The 17,988-nt window shown below is 45.4% G+C and overlaps 1 protein-coding gene across 3 annotated transcripts in view; it reads left to right on the top strand.

Annotated features, from left to right (window-relative positions):
- AHCY (adenosylhomocysteinase) overlaps nucleotides 1-17,657 on the top strand; it is a 30,692-nt gene extending 13,035 nt beyond the window's left edge. Inside the window, exons 1-10 of one of the 3 annotated variants that reach the window (XM_001371357.5) lie at nucleotides 2,853-3,231; nucleotides 8,141-8,331; nucleotides 9,211-9,286; nucleotides 11,285-11,437; nucleotides 13,186-13,298; nucleotides 13,585-13,792; nucleotides 13,889-13,976; nucleotides 14,272-14,389; nucleotides 15,822-16,016; nucleotides 17,434-17,657. In XM_001371357.5, the coding sequence (XP_001371394.1) occupies nucleotides 3,204-3,231; nucleotides 8,141-8,331; nucleotides 9,211-9,286; nucleotides 11,285-11,437; nucleotides 13,186-13,298; nucleotides 13,585-13,792; nucleotides 13,889-13,976; nucleotides 14,272-14,389; nucleotides 15,822-16,016; nucleotides 17,434-17,565 (1,302 nt within the window). In that variant the 5' untranslated portion in view covers nucleotides 2,853-3,203 and the 3' untranslated portion in view covers nucleotides 17,566-17,657. Of the gene's footprint in view, nucleotides 1-2,852; nucleotides 3,232-8,140; nucleotides 8,332-9,210; nucleotides 9,287-11,284; nucleotides 11,438-13,185; nucleotides 13,299-13,584; nucleotides 13,793-13,888; nucleotides 13,977-14,271; nucleotides 14,390-15,793; nucleotides 16,017-17,433 lie in introns of those variants that run through there. The other 2 variants (XM_007474218.3, XM_056811769.1) reach the window with 2 other exon arrangements.
- The last annotated feature ends 331 nt before the right edge of the window (nucleotides 17,658-17,988 follow it).

The following is a 17,988-nucleotide window of genomic DNA, read 5'->3' as shown; positions in this document are numbered from 1 at the left end:
TGTCTCTTGGCTTTCTTCAAGTGCCAGCTAAAAATCCCACCTTTTACAGGAAGTCTTTTCCAATCTCTCACAATTCTAGTGTTTTCCCCCTGCTGATTATCTCCAATTTATCCCATATATAATCTGCTTATAGTTTGCATGTTGTTTTCCTAGATTGTGAGCTCCTGAAGAGCAGGAACTATATTTTACCTTTGCACAGTACCTGGTTCATAGTAGGCGCTAAATAAATGAATAATAACAAAATGTTTTGAGTCTTATTTGATGTTAATAATTAAAGGACTAATGAGCAAATTTATCTGTTTCTAAATGTTTCATGGGCTCATATAATTTTTTTTAACCTTTGCCTTCTCTCTTAGAATCAATACTAAGTATCACTTCTAAGAAGAGTGGTAGGGATTAATGCAATTAGGGTTAAGTGATTTGTTCATGATCACATAGCCAGAACATTTCTGAGGTCATATTTGAATTCAGGACTTCCTGTCTCCAGGGCTGGCACTCTATATACTGAGCTACCTAGCTGCCCTGATCCTTGTATAATCTTAACATATGTATGGCAGACACATTGTTGGAGGGGAATCTTTTAGGCTACATTTTGCTCCACTGATTCATATTATTTTTAGCCAATAAACAAGAAATGTAGTAGGGTCTTTCAGGCAATTGTTTGGCTCTAAGAATGTGATCTGCCATTGAATCATATGAAAAACATAGCTGCTACTTCTTCCTATGTTGCTGTTCATTCTCATGAAGATTTTGTAGAGTTGAGAAGGTCTGTGGTTTCTGACTTCTCCTCAAGTGACTTTTTTTCTATTATAAATGTATACTATATATACTATACAACTATAACACAGCTGACTGCGATTTTTTTCCAATTCTCTTGGCATTTCTTCTCTTTCAGATAGTTTGAGGATTGAGCCTTCAGTCCCCTAAAATTGTGCCACTTTTAGTATTAACTTGTGTGTACTTGATCTGGCCCAGCTATTTTTACTATCTTCACTTTCTTTCGTGCCATTTCCATTTCCTCATGCAGCATATAAAAGTCTAAATGAGGGCTTCACTGTCATTGATAAAGAAAATAATTTGCTATTTTGCATAAAGAAATGTTGATATCTCTTTTCCACCGTTGGTTTGTTTGCTGTTTAATCTTTAAATACTCTTGACATTGTTAACCCAGGTGAACTGAGTCTCACCACAAGCTTACTGTAAACTCATTTTTCTTTCACTTTTTCTTACTATTTTGTGAGGCAATACTAATCCTAATTTTTCTATAAGGGTCAGGTATAGAAAACAAGAAGTAATCTCTGTGGGCTGGGCCTTGAAGAAGACAGGAAATGGAGGAAGAGGGAGACAGGAAGGAGAGAAGAGGAAGGATGGGTTGTGGCTAAAACCAGGGCTAAAAAATTTGGTATGTTGAGTCTGTCAGGTCTGATATGGCTTAATGAATGCTTTCTAGTAAGGATTCTGACCCAGTGGTGGGAATTAGAAGAGAAATATTTCAACTCAATATAAAGACAGTCTGTCTTGGAGCAGGTTTCATAGGAAGGTGTTCATTAATGTCTGGATAGCCACCTGCCAGAGAGGCTGAAGAGGGATTCATGTACTTGGAGGGAGGTTGGATTAAGTTATATAGGATCAATCTCTGCCAGGGGAAGTAATTCTGAAATCTAAGGCCTTGGTTGCCTCAGGCTCCTAGACCAAAGTTCAAAAGAGAAGCCCCTTCTTTTGGGAACCCTGAGAGTATTCTAGGGATTCCTTGAGTCATATCTGACAGTTGGCCAGACTAGAAGGAAACCAGGTGATCTTATTTTGAGAGGTTAGGACATTTCCCAATAAATGTGTTTGAGAGCCTGCTGGGAAATAGGGAAACTTTCTACACAGATAACACAGTCCTAGTACCTACATAGTACCTTCAAACTAAGAAATCAAGACTACTAAACTGGAGGTGGGATCTACAGACCAGACAGATCAAGAGGAAATGGGCAAAATCCCTGATTTTTAAAGAACCTCTAAGTTTAATTAAATTATAGATGGCTTTGTAAACCTTATATATAATCATCTTGGAGTTCTGGAGAACTTTTCTCAAGATCACACAGTTTCAAGTCCAACATTAACACAATTACAAGTTGTTTAAAATGTACAAAATGCTTTCCTTTTAAAGTGCTTTATGGGCAGTACAAATTATTCTGATCTTGCAAATAAGGAAGCTAAGTGGTTAGATGACATAGAATCACATGTTACTGATGGAACTGGTTTAGAAGTCAGCTAGCACAATTCTCATTTAGCAGATGGGTAAAGCCCAGAGAGGCCTCACTTGGCCTTAGTCACAGAGATAGAGTTGGTGGTTCAGCAGACACTAGAACCTATCCATATCCAGAGGCCAGCAATTTAATTCAACAACACAAACTGATAGGATTTCATTGGTGGAAATGACATCAGAGGATTTTCCGTCTGACTTGTGGCTGAAACTTGCAATATGTGTTGTCTTTTCCCATAGAAGCAGAGCTCAGCCATCTTGCTTTTCTGTTTGTATCTTTGGTGCTTTGCACAAAATAAGAACTTAAATTCTTTTTTCATTCGTTCATTCCCACTGCAACAAGTTCCTTCCTTGGGGTGCCTCTCTGGCTGCACACCACTGTCGGTTTAGAAAGGACAACCCGAGAAACAGTTGAACCCCAGGCCTCCTTTCGCTAAACTGAGATATTCCTGGAGCCAAAAGCTGGTGGATGGGTTGCACTGCTTAGATGTCTATCTAGTCCCTCAGCCTGCAGAGAAGGATTGGCCCAGGATACCACAAGGACTAAGTGGAAGGACAGGGATCTCCGGCCTCCACTTGCAGGCCTGGTTTCGCGCGCACCACGTGACCTTGCCCATAGGGGCTCACGCTGGAAGGCTGGTTCCAGGGCTCCCCGTACCGGACTAGACTTGCTCTGGGACTTGATGCCCCGCCACTAGGAAGTTCGAAATTCCACCAGGCCCCGCCCCACCCCACTCTGCGCAGCGCCAGCCCCAACCCGGCGGAAGGAACTTCATGAATATGTAAATTGAGGAGGAAGGCTATTTAAAGGCGTCCCGGCCACGCGCCGCTCCCCTCCCTTTGCTCCCCGCCGTCTGCTTCAACCTTTTTGCGGCCTCATTACCTCCATCCGCGAGGTTGCCACTCGATAACCTTTACTAAGTCATTAGATAATTCCGGAGGAAGCCGCAACATGTCTGACAAATTGCCCTACAAAGTCGGTAAGACGGAATAGGGGGGAGGGAGTTCGGGGAGGGTTACAGCGCCCTCGAGGGTTGCACGAGGCTGGAGTTTGCAGTGGACCCCGATGTTGCACCGCAGCCTAGAGTAGGCCTACTTGCAGCAGGTCCTCAGGGCGGCTTGGGGGCACCCGCGGAGTTGGTTCCTTTGAATTGGAAGGTTTGGCACGTTGGCCTGGGACATCCTAGCGGGGCGCCTGCGCGGTGCCCACCGGGGACTGTAGTTCTTCGATGGCTCTCTTATTACTGCAATCCAGATGCAAGAGGGCGAACCGAAACTACAAGTCCCAGTGAGCCCTGCTTCGCGGGACTGTCGTAGGGCTGCAGGCTGCAGGAAGCGTGCTTTGGGGCGGGGCTTTTTGGGGCAGGTGGATTGGGGAATCTGGGAAACCGCGCAGTGATGGACTCTGGAATAACGGGATCTGAGATTTAGACTCCCTCCAAGACTGAAAACCTCCAACTCCCCGGAAGGATGTGCAATCGACATAAACCTTTGAAAACTAGGAGAATTCTGGATAGGGATCCAGAAGATGTGGAACTAGATTTTAGCAACAACTTGCTGAGTGACATTGTCCAAGTCTCCCTCCCTGGGGTACTTAAAAATGAAGTAGGAAATAGGGGCAGCTGGGTAGCTCAGTGGATTGAGAACCAGACCTGGAGACCGGAGGTCCTGGGTTCAAATGTGGCCTTAGACACTTCCCAGCTTTGTGACTCTGGACAAGTCATTTGACCCCCATTGCCTAGCCCTTACCACTCTTCTGCTTTGGAACCAATACACAGTATTGATTCCAAGACGGAACATAAGGGTTTTAAAAAAAATGAAGTGGAAAGGACAATATTGGGTTGATAGCCAAGGACATGCTCCTGGCCTTAACATTTTCCGTTGCTGTTGCTTTGATACTTGGGATTCTGAGAGGGAATAGAGAGGGTGTCAGAAGACCCAGGTTCCGTTCCCATCCCTTGATCCTGACCAGCAGCAGCTGTGTGACTTGGACAAATCACTTAATTTTTCTGAGCCCCTTTCCTCAGCTATTTTTTTTGGGGGGGGAGTTAATAATAATCACCTAAGGAAAATGATTTGTAAATTTTAATGATAACCAGAATGAGAATGAATTGGGGAGGCACCAACTTCCTAGGTTATTAGGATTAAATGAAATGACACTTGCTTAACACAGCAGCTGACACAGCATAGTAGGAACTTAAAAACATTCATCTGTCTATCTTGCACATACACAAATAATACAAGGCCATCAGATGCTCAGGGTTCAGAAAAGGGGCAAGGGCTAAATTTTCTGAAAATTGGAGGTGGGGTGAGAGGAGGTAAGAGTTGAGCTAAGATTTGAAGGCAGAAAGGATTTAGCCAAGTAGATAAATCTCAGTAGTCCTCAGGGTCCTGGAGGGTGTGCTGAGGAGATTTGATTGTGTCAGAGGAGTGGAATCGATGTTCTTACAATCTCTGCTGACCTGGCAGAAGGGGGGCCCGGGTGTAGAAGTGGGGGCGTATTTTGTTCCTGCACAAAGGACACAATGTTCTTGCCCCTGAGGCACTGTTGATTTTCTTTTCCTTCCTTTCGTTATTGCTTTCTCTACTTCCCCAAGAATAGTCTGGTTTGCCCTACAGGCTATAGTGGCCTCTCCGGAAACCTTATCTGGTCAGGGAGTGGGGTGATGGCTAATAATAACATAATTCATTCAATAAATATTTGTTAAATACCTATTATGTGTCCTCTCTATAGAGCTTTGGGCTACCAGAATCACATTAGGTGATGGAACAAGCCTTTCACAGGACTCAAAGATCCCTGGATTGCATGTTAGGAAAATCCTTTCTAGTTTCAGCCCTAGCACACCAACTGGACATTGGGCAAGACCTTCACCTCTCTGGGTCTCAATTGCCTTACCAGTAAAATGAGAATGGTAGAGCTTAGATGATTTCTACGAGCTGAAAATGACTGGATTCTGTGATTCAAGGCCCCTTTCCAGTTCTAAGTGCCTTTCACAGTAGGTACATTAGAAATATTTATCAAATTGAAACTGCTCTTAAAGTTCCCTTTTAACCACCTTCTGTTCTGTTATAATCCCTTTGCATCTCACCCTTTATTCCTATAACACTGAGTCTCTGTTGAATAATACTATATAGAACCAAGCCTTTACTGGAGACTCTCCTAGTGGTTGGTGGCTGCTTTATGCCACTGGGGCATGGGGCATCTTTTGAGGAAGCTTTGCAGTTTATAAAGCACTTTCCCTTACAAGCAGCCTTGGAAATAGTACAAGGTAACCTATTAACCATTTTACAAATTAGAAAACTGAGAGGTTTGTATAATCTTGCCCAAAATTACCTGACTAAAAGTGGTGGAAGATTAGAACTTGGGCCTTCTTCCCATAACATATATGTCTGAGATTGTAATAATGATCAATCAGTCAATAGAATTTAATAAGCATGTAATATACTAAAGGACTGGGAATAGAAAGAAAGGCAACTCCCTCCCCCAAAACAAACAAATCAGCCCTTACCTCAAGGAATTCACAGTCTAAGGGGAAGAAAACATGCAAACAACTACTTTTGTACAAGCAAGATAGGGACAAGTAAACTGGGGATAATTCCAGAGGGAAGGCACTAAGATTAAAGAGATCTGGGAAAGTCTTTTTGTAGAAGGTGGGGCTTGCTAAGGCTTGAAGGAAGCTCTGGAGGAAGTAGAAATGAGGGAGAAAGTCTCAGGCATGAAGCAGTGAAGACAAAATTTAAACTCTGACTCTCAAGGAGTTTATATTCTATTGGTAAGTATAAAAACATATAAATTAGGGGGCAGCTGGGTGGCTCAGTGGATTGAGAGTCAGGCCCAGAGATGGGAGGTCCTGGGTTCAAATCTGCAAATTGCTTAACCCCCATTGCCTAGCCCTTATCACTCTTCTGCCTTGGAACCAATACCCAGTATTGATTCTAAGACAGAAGGTAAGGGTTTTAAACAAAACAAAACATTATAAATTAATACAAAATATATTCCAAATAAATGGTAATTTTGCTGAGGGTCAGGGGCTAAGCAGCTTGGGGAAACCAAGAAAGGCCTGCTGTAAGGGATAGTGCTTGAGCTCAGTTAAAGTACATTCCAGGGATGGGGAATAACCTTGAAAGACCTTGGAATGTTGTAGGAGGAACAACAGGCAGGCCAGTTGTGTGTGAGATGTGTGTAGGAGTGTGAGGAGATTGTATTGTCCAGAAAGGCTTATGATGTAATAAGTCTGGAAAGGTAGCCCCAATATCAGTATCAAAAAGAGAAGTTTGTATTTTATACTAGAGGCAGTAGAGAACTGCTGTAATATTTTGAGCAGGGGAGTTATGTGTGTGTAGTCAGACATTTAGAAATAATGTAACTGATTTTTATAACACTTTTCAAGTGTGCAGAACCCTTGGGGTATGTCTGTGTGTTAATTAGAACCTCACAAAAACTCAGTAGGGGGCAGCTCAGTGGCAAGAATGCCAGACCTGAAGATGGAAGGTTTTGGGTTCAAATGTCTCGCCACATCTTAGCTGTGGGACTCTGGGCAAGTCACTTAACTCCAGTTGCTTAGCCCGTACCTCTTTGATGCCTTAGAACCAGAAGATAAGAGTTAAAAAAAAACAAACAAAAAACAAACAAACCCAATTCCCTGATAGGTAGTACTTTATTTTTACAGATGAGAACACTCAGAGAGATTGATTTGCCCATGGTCACATAGCTTGTGGAGAGAAAGAGTAGAGATTTAAATCCAGATCTTGTCTCCAAAATTCAGTGTTCTAGCCACTATGTTAAACTACCTCTCTGTCTTATACACATCTGTATCCAAGCTCAGGGCTGTGTGTTTATTCAGTAACCATTTGGCATAGCGTGAGGAAATGAAAAAACTTTCTACTATTAAATCATAATCTAAAAAAAAAAATTACACTAAGTAAAGAGGAATGAGAAGGAAAGACTTACTAACCAAATAGGATGTTTCTGTTATTATTTTGTTAAATATAACAGCTATATCTTTAAAGGTAAATTGTAAAGAATTTGCAGTTTATGATTTTGTAAGTGATTTTTCATTTTATCTACTTGAATGTTTTTGTTTTTAAATGATTACTAACTTTGAAGAAAAATAAACAATTTATACATATATGTAATACATATAGGCATATTTTTACATGTGTATATACACAAAGATGTGTTTCTATACCTATGTGTTCATGTGTATATACATATATGATATATGTATGTATACACACATATAAGCATACATACATATACACATATAGCTATTGAAGCTTAATACTACACTAAGACTTTTAGACATTATGTGGGTATATGTATTTATTTTTTGAAACTCTTTATCTTCCATTTTAGAACCAATACTGTGTATTGGTTCCAAGGCAGAAGAGCAGGATGGGCTAGACAGTGGGAGTCAAGTGACTTGTCCAGGGTCACACAGCTGGGAAGTGTCTGAGGCCAGATTTGAAACCCAGACATCCCATCTCTGGGCCTGGCTCTCCATCCACTGAACCACCCAGCCACCCCTGTTTATATGTATTTATAGTGAATATCTTAAAGTAGGAATAATCAGCTATCCAAAAGTGAAGGGGAGAATAGACTCCCTTGAGAAGTGTTAAGTTTCCTGTTGCTGGTTTTAAGTGGAACTGGGTGTGCTCTGAGGTTTTTTTATGACTCCCTGGATTCTGAGGTTTCCTGAGTCTTTCCATCCTTTGCGTGGGTTCACTAAGGTTGAGAAGTATGAGGCAAGGGCCCTGCCCTCAGAGATCTTACAACTCCTTCTGAGGCAGGAAGCTCAGATTATCCTTGATGACAGGAGAGCACAGAGGGCTTCTCCCCCTTGCTCTCCCATCACAGTGCTCAGTTTGTCTTCTCCCCTGTCCCTGTAGCTGATATCAGCCTGGCCACCTGGGGACGCAAGGCCCTGGACATAGCAGAGAATGAGATGCCCGGCCTGATGAAACTTCGAGAGATGTACTCGGGCTCCAAGCCACTGAAGGGTGCTCGGATTGCTGGCTGCCTCCACATGACAGTGGAGACAGCTGTCCTCATTGAGACACTGGTGGCCCTGGGAGCTGAGGTAAGTCCACCCAGAGCATCCGAGGAGCCAGAAGTGGGATGGAAGGATAGAAACACATCCAGGGGAGATTCAGACAGTTCTGGAGGCCGTCCTGGAGAGTGAGCTCTGTATTCCAGGGTGGGATGGTGAGATATAGTAGAAAGAATGCTGAACTTGGAGCCAGAGGATCTCAGTTCAAATCTCAGCTCTGGCTTTTTACCACCTGTGTGAACTCTGGGAAGTCATATGATACTTGGGGGGAGGGGGGTCTCAGTTTCCTTATCTGTAAAAGTTTGACTAGCTAGCCTTATGATCCCTTTTCCTCTGTAAATCAGTGATTCTAGGAATAGGAATAATCTCTTTTGTATAGGCATTTATACTTGTCATAGTTTTGTTTTGTTTTTTGGCCATCACAATCCTGCCACAGTGAGATTCTCGTTAATAGTGTTTAATGTAAGTGGGGCAAGAATTATCCCCATTTCTCTAAGTCTGTTCTGACTCAAACTAGGGATCTTTCCTTTCTTGTCCTGTCCTTTTTCAAACCCTTACTTTCCTTCTGTCTTAGAATCAGTATTAGCTATCAGTTCCAAGGCAGAAGAACGGTAAAGGCTAGACAACAGGAGTTAAGTGATTTGCCCAGGATTACATAGCTAGGAATATCTGAAGTTAGATTTGAACCCAGGATCTCCCATCTCCAGGCCTGGCACTCTATCCACTGAGCCACCTAGCTGCCTCCCAGGGATCTTTTCTAATCCACTTGCTATCAGTTGACTTCTTTGACTCATCATTTGTACTGATCAGTATCTCTTTTGGCCTCCATCCTAGCTGACTTCATTACATTGACATTGTGCTGCTAGTCTCTGCTTTTGTGAATGACCCTATGTCCTCTGGTCTTTACAGGTACAATGGTCCAGTTGCAACATTTTCTCTACCCAGGACCATGCAGCAGCTGCCATTGCCAAAACTGGCATTCCTGGTAAGTCCTCTTCCTCTGAGCATAGCTCCCACCATGACCAGGGACTCTTTTGGGGGTGGAACTGGAGAAAATGGCCTCCAGGATGGGAAGACTTCAGCTACTTAAAGAGGCTAGTCTGTGGGAGAGGGGGCAGACTTATTCTGTTGGGCCAGGGGTAATAATGAGTATCAACTAGAGACAGGTAACAGGGATGCCTGTTATGGCTGGAATTTCATAGGAATACTAGCTTATGGGGCAGCTAGGTGGCTCGGTGGATAGAGAACCAAGCCTGAAGACAGGAAACCCTGGTTTCAAAAGTACCTCAGATACTTCCTAGCTGTGTGACCCTGGACAAGTCACTTAACCCCAATTGCCTAACCCTTTTCACTCTTCTGCCTTAGAACCAATATTCCATTCTAAGATAGAAGATAAGGGTTTATGTTTAAAAAAAGGGAATAATAGCTAGCATTTATATAGTGCTTTGTACATGTCGCCTAGTAACAATCAGTTGACCTTGGGATAAGAAGAGGCCAAATCCCTGGTTGTGGTCCAGCTAAGCTGGGAGAAAACACAGCAGAGTTTAATTATCTCTGAGTGTGGCTCAACATGGAAAGACTCTGGGTTTGAGAATTCTGTGTCTGAGGTTAAGGGTCTTGTGCAAAGGGAGGCGGGTGAGTATGCTGGTCTGGGGGCAAGGGGCTGCCTTAGAGGTGCTCCCACTCCAGCAGAGAGGAGCCAGAGTGCCTTTGATTCCCATCGCCTGGCCTGGTGGGGGAGGTGTGTAAGTGGGCAGCCCTCTTTTATTTTTCCATGTGTGTACTTTAGGACACTGGACTTTGAACTAGAAGGAAAAAGCTTTGTTTGCAGAATGTTTCTCTTTTATCCTTTGCCCAAGGTTTAAAACTTTAGTACCTTGGTGCTTTTACTGAGCCCTAAGGAAAGCTGATGCCTGGCAGTGCCCTTTTCTGTCCAGACCATGGTTGAGACAGAATTTGTTGACGTGTGCCCTAAGACAGGGGATAATGTCATGATCCACCATCTTGGTGGTGTCCTTTATAACATGTGTAAAGTGCTTTGCAAATGTTAAGGTATTACATGAATGCTAGTTATTATTATTATTATTCTGTGATTCTTCTTTACTTTTAATTTTCCTCACTTCATCCCTGCCGCCCCATCACAGACTTTGTGGTATGTCTGGAGGTGAAGTCCCATGTTCAGGTTCAGGAGCTCTCCCTTAGGGAAGACCAGGACCAGCCTTGGTTCTTAGATTGGAGTTGGGTGGAGGATTTCCTTTACCCAACCTTGTCTCCTAGGTCTCTGCAAGGAGAAAAATATTGGGGATACCAAGATTCTTTGGGAAGGAACTATGATTCTCTCACTCTTAGGAATTTGACCCAGAAACTGAAGGGAGGACCCAAGTGTCCTCCTGTGTCACTGGTTCCCCTTTGTCACTGGTCCTGGAAGTTAGGGCCAGGGAGATCTGAGTTCTTCTGGTGCCAGCCATTAGCTGGGTGGGCTGTGTGTAAGAGCTGGCCCTGATTCCTTCTTCAGTTGTTCTTCATTGCCTATAGGCTAAAAAAAAGAAAGCCTGACTCAGTAGTTTGTATTCAAGGCTCTCCACAATCAGCCTTCAGCCTACTTGTCCAGATTTATCTCATCCCATTCTCCTTTCCATTTTCTGGGCTCTGGACAAACAAGACTGTTGTTTTCCCACCTGCCCGCCTTCACATAGGTCTGGACTTCTTTTCTCTCCTCTTCATTTGCTGGAATCCTCACTGAGGTTCAAGGGAGGTTCACCTGTAGTGAAGTTCCTTCCTTTTCTCCTGCCTCTTCTTCACACTCTTTATAGCATTCTTATTTTTATACACATATCCTCAGTTTGTCAATTGTGAGCTTGAGGGCCTGGCCTGTCTGCTATCTATCTTTGTGCCTCCTGTGCCAAGCAGGAGGATTGGCACACTCAAACATTTGGTCAGTTGAATTGAATTATTCACTCCTATCCTCTCATTCTTGCCTCAGTGTACGCTTGGAAGGGAGAGACAGATGAAGAATATCTCTGGTGCATTGAGCAGACCCTCTATTTCAAGGATGGGCAGCCACTCAACATGATCCTGGATGATGGTGGGGACCTCACCAACCTTGTTCACACCAAATACCCTGAGCTCCTGAAGGGTAAGGAGGAACATGGGGGAACAGAGATGGGCAAGATCTGGGGGGTTGAATGGAGGTTTAGGGGTTCTTTTGAAGAGTCTAATTAGGGGATAAGTTGCCAGTCTCAGAAGCTTTGGCTTCATCAAGGAACAGTGGCTGTGAAGCTGATAGAGTCCTCAATGACTGTTTTTGGCACTCAGAGGGAGAAGGGTAACTTTTTCAAAACTCCAAAAGGTAGTGTAGTATTATGTAGCAGAAAGAGTACTGAAAATGGATTTAGAGGAACAGAATTCAAATCCCATCTCTGTTGCTAACTCGGTAACCTTGAACAAAGCCTTTTCTTTGGTTGGGTCTCAATTTACTCATCTCTAAGTTGGGTGTAAAACTAGATAATATTGAAGGTCCCTTCCTTCTCTATGATTCTGTGAGCAGAAACTTGAGGCTTTTTTTAATTCTGGAGGATCAAGACAGGCCCTAAGGTGAAGTCTTGCACCTGGCCCTCAATGGAGTTTAGTATGGCCAGGTTTGATTCTCTTGGGGATCAGGTTGGGCCAGGACGAGCTGACATCATATTTGGGTGGGGGTATGGGAGGAGCTTTCCCTGGGGAGCCTCCCCTGCTTGTGCCTGTTTCCCTCCTCTAGCACAGAACCATTTTCATGCTAAGCCTTTCCTGAGGTAAAGAAGAGAGGAACCCTCTTAGTGTCCTTGGGCACTTTTTTCTAGACATGACTGTCATCTCAAGTTCTGAGGCCCTAGAGAAGGGAAGGAGGAAGGGGCGTCGCTCTGATTCTGGCTTGTCCTCAGTTTGGAGTCTGTGTCTCTAGTCTGGTATAGGGGGCTTTTCTTTTGCTGAAGGTTTTCCAGGAAGATTCTAAAGGCAAAAAAAAGTTTGAATTCGAAGCTGGGCTAGAACACTGGAGAACCCTTTGTGTAGGAATGCTGGGATCCTGGACTCCTCTCCCCAGATCACCCTGAGCCAGGCCCCTCTCCCCAGCCTCAGTGCTGAGGGACTTTGGGTGTACTGCTATTTGGGGTCAGGAAGTGTTCCAGCGCCAGGAACCTTTTCCCCTATGTACCTCACCCACCACTGATGCCTGAAAATCCACTCTGCATGTCTCTCGACTAAGACCTTATCAGTGATGAGATATCCTGTGGAAGAAAAAAAGCATTAAGCCTTTATTAACTCACTGAATGATCTCTGACTATTGCTAAGAAGGGGGCAGGGAGAAAGATGAAGTGGAAAGAGGGATGGATTTGGGGGCCAAGTTTTGACTTTGCTAATAATGCACTGTGTGACTCTGGGCCTTTTTTCCTTCTTTTTAAAAGGAGGTTGCTGGAATAGATCATGTCAAAGCTCCCAGCCTCATTTCCAGAGTCTGAAAAAGATGAGAATATATGACTTGAAGCAGTGAGATCTTGGCTACAGTGAAAGGGATAGCTGAAGGGAAGATAGTAAGGCAAGAGGCTTCTTCCACTTACTCTGGCACAACACAAAATGACTTCACTTGGGGGAGAGGAGATAGGGGGGTAATGTTGACTCACTCACCTCACTACTGGTCTCATCTTCTCCATCCCTCAAGGGTGGAACATAATGGTAGGAATACTGGAAGGAGTTCATTTCCCACCACCACCCTCCCAGGCTACAGGCTGTGAGCAAAGGGGCACCTGGTAAATATTTGTTGAAGGGTAGTTAAGTAAGGTGTCAGTTAAGGTAACTAGAGGGTGGAGTTAAAAGGGACTGGCCCTACCGGAGCATCTCTTGACTCAGGCATCAAAGGCATCTCAGAGGAGACCACCACAGGCGTCCACAATCTATACAAGATGAAGACAAATGGAATTCTGAAAGTGCCTGCCATCAATGTGAATGATTCTGTTACCAAGGTATTGTATTCTCCTGAAGCTCTGCTGACCTCTCCCCACTTCCCCAGAATATTGCATTGCTTGGATTAGATTACCACAATTAATGTGCAAGGTAAGATTTATAGTTTATGGGTCCCTTATACACTTTTCAGGGTATTTTTAATATATATACTCTCATTTGAGACTCACTAAGTGGCCTGTAGACAGGCCAGGTGGGGGTAATCCCTAGGGTCCAGCATAATTCAGTAGACAATGTTTCCCTGGCATCTGTGAGGGACTGCTTCCCCCTTTCCTATCTTCTCTCTAGAGCAAATTTGACAACCTGTATGGCTGCCGTGAGTCCCTCATCGATGGCATCAAACGAGCCACAGATGTGATGATTGCAGGCAAAGTGGCCGTGGTGGCAGGCTATGGTGATGTGGGCAAAGGCTGTGCTCAGGCCCTTCGGGGCTTTGGTGCCCGAGTCATTGTCACGGAGATAGACCCCATCAATGCACTACAAGCCTCTATGGAGGGTGAGTAAGGGGCCAGACCAGTCTATGAGGGTCACAGCTTGGGGTTCTCAGGAGTGATCACAGGGCTGATGCTTGTGTGTGTGTGTGTATACTTAGGTTACGAGGTGACCACCATGGATGAAGCCTGTAAAGAGGGAAACATCTTTGTCACCACCACTGGATGTATAGACATCATCTTGGGCAGGTGAGGCCTACCTCCTTGCAGGGAGCCCTCCATCTGTACCCCCAGTGTCCTTGCCCATTTCTCTGTACATTCCCCTACCTCTTCCTGTCCTACTCTCTATCTTACTCCTGACCCAAAGATCTTGCCTCCTTCCTTTATTGCTTCCTCCCTTCCATCTGTCCTTCCCTGAACCCCCTTGGGTGTCCCCTTGGCCTGGCGTTCCTCTTACCCTTCGGCCAAGAGTTGCTGCCTGCTTTGTTCTGTAGCCCCTGATCTCCCCCTCCCCCTCAGTGGTTCCTGTTCCCTCCCCACCCAGGCACTTTGAACAGATGAAAGATGACGCAATAGTGTGTAACATTGGACACTTTGATGTGGAAATAGATGTAAAGTGGCTGAATCAAAATGCTGTGGAGAAGGTGACCGTGAAGCCTCAGGTAGGTTCTCTCTGCATTCCCTGTGATCATAGATGGGTGAACCAACTCTGAAGTGTCTGTAGGGTTCTGGTCCGAGGCCAGAGGAAGCGTGACACAATGGAGATATCACAGGCTCTGGAGTCAGAGGGTCTAGTACTGCTCCTTGTGGTGTCCTGGGCAAGTTACTTGACTTCCCTGGGCCTTAGCTTCCTCATCTATAAAATGAGATGGACCAGATGAGCCCTGAGGTCCCTTCTAGCTCCAGATCTGTGATCCTCTGACTTTGGGCTCTGGAGAGAAGAGCTAGAAGGATTTTCTCCCAGCACTCTGGCTTAGGTGGGAAGAGAGTGGGGTCAGAGTTCTCCTTGGCTAACATCAAGGGGATTGGGGGGAATGGGAAGAATGGCCTACAGAGGAATTCACTAGGAGATTGGATGGAGGCTGGGGGGAGGTGTCGGGGTGGGGTAGCAGGAGGGCTGCGTGCCATGAAGCCCTGGCCTCCTGCCCTTCCTAAGGTTGCCAGCTCCCCTGGCCTGTTGGGGCTTGTGCTGAGATGCTGCTGTAGACACATAGCAACTGCTTTCTCTCCCCTCTGGTCCTCTTACAGGAGATACAGGGGTCACTATTCTTAGATGGATACAGTAGTCGTGAGACTACAGTGTTTTTTTTGTTTGTTTTATTTTTGTTTTTAATAATCCTTACCTTCTGTCTTAGAATCAGTACTAAGTACTGGTAAGAGCTAGGTAATTGGGGTTAAGTGAGCTGCCCAGGGTCACACAGCTAGGAAGTGACTGAGGCCAGATTTGGGGACTATACAGTGTTGAGCCTGGTTGTTGACATTCACTGGGGGACGTTTATTTAATCTCCCTGAACTCTCACAGCCCTTAAGGCCTTCCCCTCCCATCTCCCAAAGTCTGAAATACAGCTTTTTGTGTATAAGGGTATACAAGTACATGTGTGATCACCAGCAAAGCCAGAGATCCTTAGTGCTAGGCTCCACCCTGACTTCCCTCTGGCCTGGCTCCATCCACTGGGCTCCCTCCTTTTTGTGTGTGTGTTTAGCTCTGGAGTAACTCCGGCTCCGGTCGGGCACTAGCCCTTACCACCTCCACTCGTCCCTGGGAGACTAGACGAGGGTGAGGAGTATCAGGAGAATGTGACATTTATGTGGGTAGAAGCAGGGCCAGAGTGGGAGGTACTTGGCTAGTCTGGACTAACAACTAGATGACCACTTGTTGAATGACTACATCATTACTACATCACTGTAGATGAGTTCCTCTTTATGTATAGTTGGGCCTGGAGCACCATTGGGGTCCATCTAGCTTTGACATTCTGTGATTCCAGAGAGGAGGAGGATCCTGCAGGGGTCTTGTTGGGGAGGGGTAAGAAGCTGGAAGCAGAGGGAGACCTAGACTTGTTTTCCAGCTCTCACCTTCCTTGCCTACCTGGCCAGGTGGATCGCTATAAGCTGAAGAGCGGACGGCGGATCATCTTGCTGGCAGAGGGCCGGCTAGTCAACTTGGGCTGTGCTATGGGCCATCCCAGCTTTGTCATGAGCAATTCCTTCAGCAACCAGGTGTTGGCCCAGATTGAGCTATGGACTAACCCGAACAAATACCCTGTGGGAGTGCACTTCCTCCCCAAGAAGGTCAGTGGTGGCTTCTCCTTCCCCATTAACTTCCTGCTCAGTAGCTGTCAGGTGGCTTTGGTGTGGGTGAGTCTAGGAATAGCTTCCTGTCACCTCTCATTGCCCGTTTCCCCCATCACATCCCTGAGCATCAAGATTGCCAGATTCTAGCCCTGGCTCTTTTGCTGTGGGTTTGGCTGTCCTCTCCCCACCTCTTCTAGCTCTTGTTCATTGAGGAGGAGGAGGAGGAGGATCCCTATTCTGTGAGAAATAGATGAGAGATATTCTGTGAGAAATAACTGAGATGGGGGAGGCTGTTAATGGCTACAATGTGTCATGCAGACACTATTCCTAAAGAGAAGCAGGCAAGATTATGGCCCAGGCCAGCCACATACTCAGGGTTTTCTTTCATGGCTCTTTACTGTGGATTGTTTCTGCCTCCAGTCAGATGACCCCACAATTAAGGAACCTAAAGGGGCCTTCAACCCTCCAGGGTCTCCCTCTACTGCTCTCTCCAGCAGGCAATCACACCCAGTTTTATAAAGGAAGAAACCAGGCCCAGATAGGGCAGAGGACTGACTTTAGGGCACACCAGAAGGTAGGGGCAGATTTAGGATGAGAATGCAAAGCCTTTGCCTAATCTAGGTTTTGGGCTCTGTGATCTCATGGCCTGAATATAGCATTAAGGCCTGGAGGAGGCTAGGATTTGGGTACTTAATCTGGGTAATTTGGCTTTGGGAAAAATCTTTCTAGACTTGCTCCTGCCCACCCTTACCCTGTATGGGACTGGGCTTCCTTCTAGTCTGCAGTTATCAGTTTCCTGTCTCTAGTTTGGCTGACTTGCGTCAAGCAGCCGTTTAACCCTGGGCAGTATGAGGAAGGTTTGTCTTCCCCTATCATCTCCATCAAGTTCTCTGGGGAACTGGACTGTGCCTTTGAAATAGTTGAACCAGGCTTTTCTCAGTCAGCAAACCTTTACCAGCATCTACATGCCTGGGCATATAGGGCAATGAGGGAGCACAGTAGGTAGTCACTTACCCAGTTTGCTTCAGTTTTCCCATAGGTAAAATGAGCTGAAGAGGGACATGGCAAACCACTCTAGTATAGTTTCTTTACCAAGAAAAACCCAAACAAAGTCATGAAGAGTCAAACACGACTGAACAACAGTAACAAGGCCCTAGTGGCTGATGTGACCAGGAAAGGTCTCATGTAGGAGGTGGAGGATGGAGCAGAACTTTAAATAAAGCAGTTAATCAACAGGCATTTATTAAGTATCTACTGAGTGCCACAGGTGATAAGGACTTGAACTAGAGTAATAGCTGTGTGAATGGAGAAAAGAGGATGAATTAGAGAGATCATGCTCTCCCACCCTGACCAAGGAGCCCAAGAATGAGGCTCTGGGACATGAGGCTCACCTTTTCTTGTTCTCCCCTTACAGCTGGATGAAGCTGTGGCTGAAGCCCACCTTAGCAAACTGAATGTGAAGCTGACGAAGCTGACGGAAAAACAGTCTCAGTACTTGGGCCTCCCTATAGAGGGCCCCTTCAAACCCGACCACTACCGCTACTGAGTCCTGGCCCGCCCAAAGGCTCCAAGAGACCAACCACATCGTCTTGCCTATCCAACCCTTCCTGCATAGAGTAATAAATGGCATCCACGTTAGGTTGGGCATTCTCTGCTGTGTCATCGCTGTAGCTGCCGGCCAGCCTGCCCTTTAGATTGGGCTTGTGTCTAGCATGGTGCCAGATATGGAAGTTAGGAGGAGGAAGAGGAAACCAATGAAACAAACTTCCTCACAAACCTTGCCTGGCACCCTTGCCCTAAACTGTGAAGAGACTGTGTCCTACCTTGTGTAGTTAGAGCAGGGGGTTCCCTTTTCCTATTGGGACAGGAGGAAAACACTTTCTCAGCTCTCAGTTCCAGTACTGGGGGGCTGGGGCTGGGGGTGGAGGAGGCATCCTTGTGTAAAGGAGGGATCACTAAATTTGGAGTC

Source organism: Monodelphis domestica, chromosome 1, assembly GCF_027887165.1.
Source record: "Monodelphis domestica isolate mMonDom1 chromosome 1, mMonDom1.pri, whole genome shotgun sequence".
NCBI lineage: Eukaryota > Metazoa > Chordata > Mammalia > Didelphimorphia > Didelphidae > Monodelphis > Monodelphis domestica.
Note: the sequence above shows the minus strand (reverse complement) of the source record. Positions and strands in the feature narration are given on the sequence as shown.